General features: G+C 39.3%; 1 protein-coding gene across 1 annotated transcript in view; it reads left to right on the top strand.

Annotated features, from left to right (window-relative positions):
- Positions 1–12,358, top strand: part of KCNU1 (potassium calcium-activated channel subfamily U member 1) — a 150,371-nt gene that overhangs the window by 75,099 nt on the left and 62,914 nt on the right. The window contains exon 19 of the mRNA XM_070252722.1: positions 9,477–9,576. Coding sequence (XP_070108823.1) covers positions 9,477–9,576 — 100 coding nt within the window. The remainder of the gene's footprint in view (positions 1–9,476; positions 9,577–12,358) is intronic.

Genomic DNA, 12,358 nt, shown 5'->3' with positions numbered 1-12,358 from the left:
GGAAGATTTAATTCATTATTTCTTAAAGTATTTTTTTTATGCTCCTTCATTTCTCTTCCCTCCTATTGGTCCTCCCTTTACATATATATGGTACACTTAATAGAGATCCACTTTTTTCTGAAACTGTTCATTTTTCTTCCTTCTTTTCTTTCTCACTTGCTTGCTCACTCTCACTCTTGCTTTTTTGGATTGCATAATCTCTATCAATCTCTGTTTATATTTGCTGACTCCTTCTTCTGGCAATTCAAATCTGCTGTTAGGCTCTGCCTTGGTTTCCAATTGCTATTGTAACAAATTTAGTGGTTTAGTGAGAAATTAGCATTTATCATCTTACTGTTCAGACTTCTAAAATGGGTCTCACTGGGCAGGGGAGGGTCAGCATGGCTGTTTCTCTATGGAAGTTCTAGGCGAGCATCAATTGTCTTGCTTTTTTCAGCTCGTAGAGGCTGTCTGTATTACTTGGCTCATGGTTCCCTTCTCTCATACAAAGCCAGCAATGTCTTTCTCATTTCTCATTACTCTGATTCTGCTTCCATCATCACATGTTTTTCTCTGGCTCTGGCTCTTCTGTTTCCCTGTTCCACATGTAAAGAACTGTGATTACATTGGACTCACCTGGAAAATCTCTTCAGGCGAGATTATTAGCACCTTTAATTCCATCTGCACGTTGAATCTCCCTTGCCATATACGGCATAACGTACTCACCAGTTCTGGGGATTAAGACATGAACATCTTTCAGGGAGGCAAGCTTGTTCTGCCTACCACAGGCCCCTTGATTCATTTCCTAGGGCTGTCATAACAAACGACTGTAAACTGGGTGGCTTAAAATAACAGAAAATTATTTTCTCACAGTTCTGAGGCTAGAAGTCTGAAATTAAGGTGCCAGTGGTGCTACTCCCCCAAAAAACTCCAGGGCAGAATCCTTCCTTGCTTTGCTTCTTCCAGTTTCTATGTCTCCCGGCATTCTTTGTTTTTGGCAGCATAACTCCAATCTATGTCTCCATCTTCACATGGCCCTTTTTCTTACGTCTCTTCTTCATGTCTGTCTGTTATCTTCTTCTTATAAGGACACCAGTCCTTGGACTTAAAACTCACCCAAAATCCAGGATGATTTCGTCTTCAGATCCTTAACTAATTACATCTGAAATGATACTCTTTCCATTTAAGGCACTGTCTCAGTCATCTTGGGCTGCCATAACAAAATACTATAGACTAGATGGCTTAAACAACAAAAATTTATTTTCTCACAGTTTTGGAGACTGAAAAGTCTAAGATCAAGGTGCTGGCCAATTCAGTTCCTTGTAAGAGCCCTCTTCCTGGCCTGCAGATGGCCGCCTTCTCACCGTGTCCTCACCCGGCAGAGAGAGTGAACTTATAAGAAGGTCTCTCTTCTTATAAGGACAGCAATCCTATCAGATCGGACCCCTGCCTTTATGACCTCATTTGGCCTTAATTACTTCTGTAAAGACCTTATCTCCAAATACAGTCACATTGGGAGTTAGGACTTCAACATATCAATTTCAGAGGGACACAATTCAGTTCATAATAGTCACATTCTGAGCTTCCAGTTAGGTGTGAATTATGGGAGACACTATTCAATCTATTAACCCCTCTAGTGCATAATTAACTTCAGTTAGTGTACTTTTCAACTATAGAATTTCCATTTCATTCTTTTTTATAATTCCTATCTTTTTATTGATATTGTCTCTTTGAAGAGACATTGTCATGCATTTCTTTAACTCTTAAATCATGGTTTTCCTTAGTTCTTTGAACATGTTTATAATAGCACTCTGAAGACTTTATCTGCTGAGTCTGACTCTGGACCCTTGCACAGGCAGTTTCTGTTGTCTGCTTTTTTTACCCCCGTGTATGGTTCATGGTTTCCTGCTTCTTTGCATCTCAGAATTTATTTTTTGTTGAAAACTGGACTTTTAGAGAATATATTGTAGCAACTCTGGACACCAGGGCTTGTCACTGCTTGTTTGATTAGTTGGTTAGTGACTTGGTTGGACTATTTCATTGAAATCTATTTCCCATGCGGTGTGAAGCTTCTGATGTTGCTCATCAGAGAGTGCAGCCTTGGGCGTACACATAGTCACCCTGGGATGACAGTGGTTTTAGCAGAGCTCTTTGAAATTGTTTCCTCACCTGCTCTCTCTGTTAAGCTGTCTGCCTGTGTTGGTATCACACTCAGATCTTAGGCTACACTAATTGGCTTCAGATTACTCTGTTATTTTTGACAATACCCTGAGGCATATATTGCGCTATAGTATTATCCAATTAAATTCTTGGACCCCTTTGCAGGAGTAGTTTTTGAGGCCAGTCTTTGAGGTTTGTTCTGACCCTGAGAGAGCACTTATTAGGTATCTCTTATCCTCGTTCACTGTAGTAAATTCTGGCCTATGCTTTACACATTCTCATGGAGTTACCAGGCTCCACTTAATCATTTGCCACCAGAATCACCATTGGTTTCAAGAGCACCCTTGGGCTTCAACTTCTCCACACTCTCTTCCAAGCCAATTCCCTTGGGAAGAGCTTCAGCGCTCTGTGTTCTTATGGCCTGCTTCTCCCGCTGAGCAAAATCTCTGAGCCTTTGCTCCAGAGCTAGGGAGATAGGGACAGTGGTCTGCTTCTCTTGAGGTGACACACTTGCTTTTTTGAGCAGGGCACTGGGCTGTGGTGGTAGCTTCTGAACTTCTTAGTTTGCTTCTCCCACTATGAAACCTGTGCCGTAGGTATGAGTTGGGATGAGGATAATCAGTGCTCCGTTGTGTTCACCCTGTGATGCCTGGGCAGGGCCTCTGCCCTAAGAATGAGAGCTGTGTGGAGGAAGAGCACCTCCACCCTCTAGGCTGTACTCACCTGAAATCTGGCCTCTGCAGTGCAGAGCTGGGGAAACGCGAATGCTGGTGCCTTGCCCCTCCCGGAGACATACCATAGCCCTTGGCTGGGAGCTGGAGAGAGAGGGAGCTCTGTATTCATGGGCACACTTATCCGGAATGGGGCTTCTGTCACATGTAGTAGGGGTTGGAGGGAAGGAAGCAGTTAGTGGCTCAAGTGCCACAGACACCTGCAATTCTTACTGAGACGTAGCATAGCTTATTGAGTAATTTTTCTTCCTTTGCTATAGCCTCATAGGACAATTTCTAGAGAATTTAAATGGTTGTGTATGTGTGTGTGTGTGTGTTTTAATAATTTTCACTAGTTATTGTTACACTGAGGTGCAGGTCCATGGAGTTTCTCATGCTGCCATTTCACATGCAGCGCTAAAGGCTCCATCTTAACCCTATCTTTGTTTTCCCTGAGTCTTTTGATTTACCCTTGAAGCTCTAAGACAATTTGGGACATAGAAAGAAACTATTCCTATGTAATTTCCTGACATCCCCATTGTCTGTGGGGTTTGCAACTGAATGCTTGAGTCTGAAGAATATTGTTAATTAAATGGGCTTCAAGATTCTATTTTGGATTCAAAAGTTAAACATTGACTTTTTTTGCATTCTATAATAATATGGATCTTTCTTGAGGCACTGGATAAGGCTAACTAAATAGAAGAAAGTTCCCATTAAAAAAGGTGTGAATAAGGGGACAGCCCAGTGGCGAAGCAGTTATGTTTGCATACTCCACTTCAGTGGCCTGAATTTCACCAGTTTTGATCCCAGGTGTGGACCTATGCAGTGCTTCTCAAGCCATGCTGTGTCAGGCATCCCACATATAAAGTGGAGGAAGATGAGCAAAGATGTTAGTTCAGGGCTAATCTTCCTCAAAAAAAAAGAAAAAGAAAAAGCGTGAATAAGGAAGAAAAAATAATACATTAAAAGTATCATCTCAGTACACATATCTTTATACTATATGAAAATTTAGCATGGTTTCTTGCAATAGGCTTAGCCATGAAAACAGTGTAAAAATCAAACTTTTGCAAATAAATTATACACACTCATGTGCATGCACTGCCGCCATTCATTTTGCAAAACAAAAATGTGTTCTAAAAATGAATAATCACCCCTTTTTTTAGCTGACTATTGTGTGATTTTACTATAAATATTTTAACACAGGAAGTTGCTCTAGTATAAAGATGGAAAACATTTTGTGTAAAGAGAAAGGCTCCGCCTTTATGTTTGTAGACATACCAAATTTTACCCACTTCTGTGACATGTATTTTATAGTATCTAGGGAATAAATTAGTAAAGACATTGAATTTATAATCTAATGTTTGAACTTCAATGTAGTTAATACAGTCCTCAGAATATTTCGTTCTTCTGGTAACAGAATCATTTCTTCTTCCTGACGCATACTGATCCTCAAGCGTCACTCCTACCAAGCCTACCCCACTGTATCCAGGAGAACTCAACTAATCTGGTACCCAGATTCTTAGATAGCAGGCAAGGAGTGAGTCAGCTGTTCTTGACCTCAGTTTGCCAGATGATGGCAGCAGAGTACCATGAAATGCTCACAGGTCTGGCGGCCAGAGAGCGGACTTGCAGGTGAATTTGAATCTGGAGAGTTAGTTCTAGTCAATTGTGCAAAGAGGACATCACTGTAGAGGGGCACTACTTGCCCTATTGGTTGAAAAGTCATGATAATATCTGGATATTCTCCTAGAGAATTAGCTTCCAAAAAGGACTTAGGAACTTACCAATAAATGACAACATAGAAAACCTTACTGACTTTGGATTAGTACAGATTTCAGGCTGACAATTTCACATTTTTAGAGCCATATGAAGAGTATTCCCAGCCCTCTCCCTTCCAATAATCATCTCTTTCTTGGGCTCATTAAGTTTGCTGGCTCCCACCAATTTCTTCCTCCTCATGTACTCAGTGAGAATTCGGAAGACACGAATTCTGACCCCAGCTGTTCCACTGGTTAGCTGTGATTTAGGGAAGACATGTTTCCTTTTGGGATCTCAGCGTCATCATTTCCAACCAGGGCAGTACCCATCATCTCTACGGCCCTTCGCAATTCTGATATTCTATGATTTCTGATCCCTCTTCCTTTGATTACTCTCATTTTTCTAAACTAGAACCACACCAGAGGTTTTCCACTTAAGTTCATAATCTAACATTTTAAAGAGGCAGCATGGTAGTTGAGAACACAGATCCTGGATTGGTCACTTATTTCTTCGCTGTGTGACTTTAGGCAAATGATTTAAGCTCTCAGCATGCTTCATATTTCTGTAAAATGTCAATATAATATTACGTATCTCAGATGAGTAAATGAGAATATTAGTACATAAAGAGTATACAAATTGAGCAATATTAACATAAAAAGCATTAAGACCAGTGCCTGGCAAATAGTAAGTACTACATGTATTTTAATGATCATCTTACCTGTGAGAATATAAAGTCAAAAAGGATTCATTATTTCTTTTCTCATCAATGAAATACAGATGGAATAAGAACTGGCAGAGAAGTCCTAGTAGCCTATACTTATTTGAACTCATTCCCTGATGGTTTTTGGATTCAGAGCATGAGGACCAGCAGAGCTAAGTCTTCAGAGCAGGAGGAGTAATTGTCTTTCTGCTTTTCTGCTTAACAGAATTAGATAAGTTATTGGGCAGGAACTTTCCCAGCCCCAACTAACCAATTCATTGCCTGCTTTTTCACCATTGAAATCTCTAACACTAAGGTTTTAGAGTGGTAGTCTTCAACCTGGGCAGGGAGGAGTACATAACAATCTTTGTTTGTGATGGGGTGGAGGGAGTGCGCTATATGGAAATGGCCCTTAGGAAAGCTGTGTCCCAATTCCCCTAATCTCCACCCCTTGAGAATTATTTTAGAGTCCTCATTAAAATTTTAATTTTTGCAATGGAGTCACACCTAAAGGAAAGGGGAATTATTGAAAAGGAAATTGGGAAAAGGTGTGAAAGTTGTCAGGGACAGGATGATACATTAGAAAATGGTTTGAATAGGTGGTCCAATCATGAATAACTCTGTATTACAGTTTTCTTTAGGTTTCGCCCTGGGTCACTTTTTTCGTAAACATACAAGACTAACTGACCACTTTAAGAAGAGAGTCACCCCAGCCAGTATTCCCTAGGGAGAATTCCAAACTCAACAGTTTGAGATATAACTACGCTCATGAATGTAGCAGTCATCTCCCCAGCTTGGCGTAGCTAAGCAGCCCTGCAGTCCAGTCCGAGTTCTCCTCCTGTAACAATGGTCTTAGGTAGGAGAAAGAGTAAGTGTTCCTGTATGACTTTTCTTCTCTAAAGCAGGGTCAAGGACCACATGACCACTGAATGCCAATAAAAGGGAAAGCAACTTGGTAATAAATCCACAAAGACCGTATACCAACATCTTGGATGCCTGTGTTTATGACAGTTGCTATTGTTTTTCTAATCCTACAGCTGACTAAGGGGTTCCGTTTTCTCCAGTTCTCAGTGTCCTTCTCCACCTTAGCTGTGACCCTATTTATTTCTCATCCCAATGATTACACTAGCTGCTTTCCCTGGATCTAGCCTGTTTTCATGCCAATCTGTGCCATCTTTCATGGCTATAATGATTTTCTTGAAATAAATTTCCGATCATGAATGGATATAAAAATAAAAAAATAGATGGATGAATATATTATCCATACTTTTACAAGAATAAGGTGTTGGCTTGATCTGTTTCCCTGTTGCTTCTTCTGCTCCTAAGGGCAGTAGTTCTTATCCAGAATACACGGTATCACTTTTTATGTGTGTCACAATGATTGGTAAATAGCAAATTTTGTAAATAATTGCAACAAGTTAGCGATTTAGTAAATTAGAACAGATTCAGAATTATCCAAATAATATGGGAATTATTTTCACTCATTTGAACTATGATAAGATTTCTTGAGGGAGAAAGAGATTTATTGCTATCCATGTGGAAATCATATATGAGGCATGTCTTAACATGCAGTCCTATCTTACATGTTAAGAAAAGAAAATGCTTGCCTGCACCTTTCAAGGAAATCACTTCTTGAAGAAGAAAGATAAAATGTTGACCATGTATAGGAATTTCAGTTTTTTCCCAGTCATTCACAGGTCTTAGATGCCATGTCTTTTTTGACATCTAATGCTTTATCCAGAAAACTTCTTTAGAATATCCATTGGGTAGCCACAAGCCATGGCAAGACATTAACAGTCTGGCTACAGTGTTAGGCAAAAGTCCATTCCATTTTTTCCTTGCCTAAAATGTAAAAACATAATTACTTGCGTACTGTCAGCTGTAGATAGATAAAAATATAAATAAATTAAATGATCAAACTGCCTTAGAATAAAATCAGAGAAACTTCACTTGCTTGTCTACTGCCTTAAGAGAGGGGACTTTGCCTTCTTATTTTTATTTTATTCTTTGTTTCTTTCCCAAATGCTTGAAGCAGCACTCAAACTGGGGGGAAGGGCAATAATCAGTTATTGCCCGTTCTTAATTGCCTTATCTGCAACCTTTCGAGGGAACACTCTTAGATTTTTTTTGAAGGTCATTAGGATTACATAACTTAGAGTTGGAAGGGACCAAAGAGGTCGTGTGGGCCAGTTCATCTTTCACCTTCAGGCAGCCAACACACACCCAGAGACTTCACCAATCCTCATACAGACTGATCTTTCCGACCCCCAAATACATGCACATACCCCCATAATTATGAAAGCTTCCAAAATTATACAAATCATTAACATGTTTTCAGCAGAGAGTTTATTAAGAATGACACAAGGGAAGATTCAAAGCTTCAACAAAAATTTCGAGACGTTTGTATGTAGCATTCACCTCACCCACTGATTCCCTCCCACCCTTCTTTTAATACCTGGCAAATGTTGTTGGCTGGAGACTGAGGCTTTGAGAAAACAGAGGCTTCCCGAAAGTTCCATTGTTCCCAAGCCAGTTTGGGCCTGTTGCCTTTTGCATTCCATAGCTCAGCTTCTATCACATGTACTAAGCCGACTAGCCTTTGAAGACTGACACTTGGTAACACACTAGTCCTCACTCAGATTTTTCTTCAGATGTTTCCTTCCTGAGTCATCCCCTCAAGGGCAAAAGGTAACCACGAAATAAGGAAACATCAGTCAACCTGAAAACCCCCATCAAGCCTTCATATGTAAGTGAGGGCTTCTGAGGATTACAGGTAGGGAACAATCTTATTCCAAACCTAGCTCTCAGCACACCTGTGTGATGCAATTATTGCTGATTTAAGATGACAAATCACGTATCCAAAGGATGTTCCTCTTTTTCCTGAAATGTGTTTTGATTAAATTGGTATTTTCTATGGGTTAGAATGGTTCAGAAAGAATTACATGAAAAGAAAGGGATACCAAGATGTTTTTGCAGTTCTTTCTGTCTGCCATTGTCGAAAACCTGGTGATATGTGGGTTTAACAGCTTGTTTCACATGAACTCCCAATTTTGAGTAGTCTAAGTAAAGAGATGATTCTTAAATTGACACAGGAGGAAAAGGTCCTGTCTCTTTTCTCCACTTGGGTGGGCGGGAGAAAAGGAGTAGCAGTGATGGCTACTCTGACTTTGTCCATCTCCTTGGTAACTTCTTCTCACAAAACCTCACCATCTCTGGTCACTCAGCAATCAGATTCAGGCAAGCAGATAACGCAGAGTCCTTGAAGAGTGAAAGAGAAGCATTTAACTTCCAAAGTATGCTTTAGAATGTTATTTTTTATCACAATACCAAGTGCCAATTCTTATGGACCAACAATGGCTTTCTAGCCCAGTGTTTTGAAAGGATTCCTAGGTTGAATCTGGGTTCTGGAATAAGAATGACACGATTGAATACCAACATATGGGTGCAAGAAGAAGTAATGGCTCATGTGTCAGTGTTTTCCATCTCGGTGTAACTTCATGTTGCTCATTTAATTATTAAATTTCAAACATTCTTATATTTATCCTCACAATCACCTTTTGAAGTCCCAAAACCGTGCACATGTTGCAGATTGGAAAATTATTTGCTTTTGTTATTTTCAGATTTGGAAATTCACAAATGTTTTGAGACATATCCCATGTAAGATCAAGATTCTTCAGAAGTTAAAATCAATCATAAAGGAAAACTTGAAGGAAAAATAAACTAGAAGGAGGCAATACCCAAGGAGAATGAATTGCTTCCTGAGCAATATCTGCAGAAAGGAGAAGGGGACCTGTATAGTTATCCTTTTTTAGAGTCCTGTAGTGGCTCTAGACCCTGCCTGTAGCAGGAAGGATCCCCAGATGCTAGACTCTTGGGTGAGATGAGAGGAGTGATGGATTAGAAAGGTGCATTAGCAACTTAATAGATACTTATTCTAACCATAGTATACGGTATTGAAATCCTTACAATCATTTTCCACTCACTTTCTAACTCTGTAGAAGGAAATTAAAGAGTTCTCTACAGTTTCATTTTTAGAATTAGTCAGTAGCTAAGGATCACCAGCCTCTCCCTAGTCAAGGGCCTAGAAATGTCCCAGCCGTAGGAATGGTCCAAAAATCCCTTATTAAGAGATATTATGCCAACTCATTAAGATTGTTATGCTATTGCAGGGGCAACAGTAGCGGTAAAGAGAAACAGCCTGAAGGAATTCCCTGGTACAGAAAGGCAGAATTTTCAAGAGTCACCATTAAACTTCAGCCCTGACGCCAAGTAAGAACCTTACAGAACCTTGGTCCCCTATGTTTTTCGGGGAATCACTGGGCAATAAAAATTTGACTTAAACAGAATATTTGCTTTATCAGCTCCTGTACTGACCAATGGAATTGTTCCTCACCAACATGAATTCACCCTTACTTCTCCCAATGTCACTAAACTAAGCAAATGTACCTTTCCCCAACATTGCTCAAATAATTTATACCTGCGATAACTGAAGATTCTCTACCCAGTTTTCTTTCAGATCACCTTTCAAGCCCTCTAGAAATGTAGGTTTGGATGAAATTTCAACTACTTCCAAACTACTTTTCTATTGTTAATCCATGCCCTATTTCCAACAAATTGATGATGAGATTGCCTTTATTTTTGAATTCATAAAATAGGGTCAACAAATTCTTCCTCCCCCACTTTCTTTTCCATATAGATCTTTAGTACATTAAAACCTGATTAACAGGGTTGGATATGAAGGGTGATGTGTTTAGTTGATTTTAAATAGAGGGTTGATCTAACGTGTTGGCAACATTTCAGTTTAGTAGCTAGAATATACCTGGGAAATCTTTAATGATTGAGAATTGTGATTGTCTACAGGTAAGTACTGTATTGTAGCAGAGCACAGCCATTTTGCTCTGGCATTACCTGAATCCAAAGGCTGACTCTAAGCTGTGTGAACTTGTGCAAGTTGCTTTACTCCTAGGTGTCTCCATTTTCGTATCTTAAATGAGTATAACAGTAGTGAATACTTTGTAGGTTTTTTGTAATATTTGAATGAGATTAGGTATTTAAAGCACTTTGCTTGATTTCTGGCTGGAAGTAAGTGCTCATGAAACGTTTATTATTGAAATTATCAATTATTATATCTAGGAAGGTGTATGAAATCGGACGGAATATGTAATAAGTGCAGAGCTTTCTAAGGATATGGATTTTGAAATAAATCCTTGATCTTGTTTTTGCTATTTTCCCTCTTTTAATATGTGAAGGATCATGCCTCTGCTTATTTGAAGATTCTGTATAAATGGGACTGGTTAACAGAGGTTTTACTGTACCTCTACCACAGGTGAGGCAGGTGTCAAATGTGTGAGCCACCAAAGGTGCCACCATTCATGTGTGCACTTTCTAAGAGGAATATAAAAGTCCTAGGAGTTATAGTTTCTGTCCTTCCTTGCGTTCCACTCCAGGATTTTATGAAACTGAAATAATCTGTGGGGAAGGATTAGGAACTGTTTGGAGGAAAGGTGCTATGGAATTTTAGAAATTCAAATTTTGCCTCACTCTTAATGAAAACACAACAGAGTCAGACTAGCTTGAGGATTTACAGATAATTTTGTCTTCTTTTAAAATGCTTGATAAATAGGTATTTATTAAGTACCTCTATGTGCTAAGTAGGCACTGTGCCTGATGTGTTTATAGATATAGAAATCATATTTCAACCTCCATGCAATCTAGTTAGGTAAACAAGATGAATTCATATGAAATAAATCAGAGGCCGAATAAGGCAGCATTCCTTCAAGTGCTACATTGGTGATTCTTGCAGGAGGTCAAAGGAAGAAGAAGTCAGTGGCGGCTGGATGGATTGTTCCAGAAAGTTGCCTGTGGGAGGTAGGATTTGGAAAGGTAGAAGAGAGTGAGAATCTCACCTCCTGTGAAGGATGTGACATGGGCAAGGCATGTGGGAAAATGTGGCACCTTCCATGTACCAGCTAGCCTGAATAGAGGTGAGAATGCATGGCGGAGTGCTATAAGAAATATCTCACATTTCTTAAGAATATATTCTTGGCTGTTAGTATTGCACATGTGTGTATAGATGTCTGTACATTATGTTTATGTTAATGCAAAGTTGTTACAAAAACATGATTCAAATTTGAAAATTGTTTTGAGAATATAAAGACAACATAGGTGATAACACGTAGAGTGCTCCAATCACATTTATGCTTCACTTATTCTCTCCCATGACTTCTCTGTGGTAATAGTGGAAGGCAAGTCACAGATAATCAAAAGCCACAGAAAATCCTTGAATGTAATTGTAACCATTCAGTTTCACTGACTTTTCTCACTGTTCTTTAGCAAAGCCATAAAAACAAAACAATTTAACTTATTGGCATTTTTCCCATTGTCTTTAGTTCCCCCATTGTCTATGATAAATAAGGAAATGGTCTAAAGCAAGCACCCAAAGGGAGAATTGATCCAAATGCCCTGGTCCATCCACAGACTGGGCACAGCAGCCCTTATCTGACTGGGGGAATCCCTGAATATGCTTCAAAAGCCCGTAAAGCCCTGTGGTAGTGATAGTTACCCATCCAAGTATTCTCCAAAGATGATGCTTAATTCACTTACACCTCTTAATTTAAAAGCAAGATATGTTCACATGAACTAGAGGCTTAAAAAAAAAACCCAATCAGGGCCATACTGCTGATCAGATGGTGGTGTGCACTTCAACAGACGAATGCCATGTATGGGTGAATTTCTGTGATATTTCATCAATGTAGTTGCTTAACTCAGTTGATTTAAGTACAGTGTTAATGAGATGAATCACAGATCCTACTCCCACTTAGTACTGGAGCCTAGGGTTGGAATTGTTTGTTTCATTCTTTATTACTCTTTTTTTTTTTTTTTGCCGGGTAAAGATAACTCCAGTTAGCAAATCGGCAAACATATGTCTTAGGTAGCTACAATGAGTGGTAAAATACACTTGAAGGCTTAAGAGAGACAACTAGGCATTATTGGGGGAAAAAAATGTAAAACGTATGGAATGTGCTATTTGTGATCCATTTTTGATGTGTTA

The sequence above is a fragment of the Equus caballus genome, chromosome 27 (genome assembly GCF_041296265.1).
Source record: "Equus caballus isolate H_3958 breed thoroughbred chromosome 27, TB-T2T, whole genome shotgun sequence".
In the NCBI taxonomy this organism is placed as follows: Eukaryota; Metazoa; Chordata; class Mammalia; order Perissodactyla; family Equidae; genus Equus; species Equus caballus.
The sequence above is the reverse complement of the archived record's forward strand: the minus strand, read 5'-3'. Positions and strand labels throughout refer to the sequence as shown.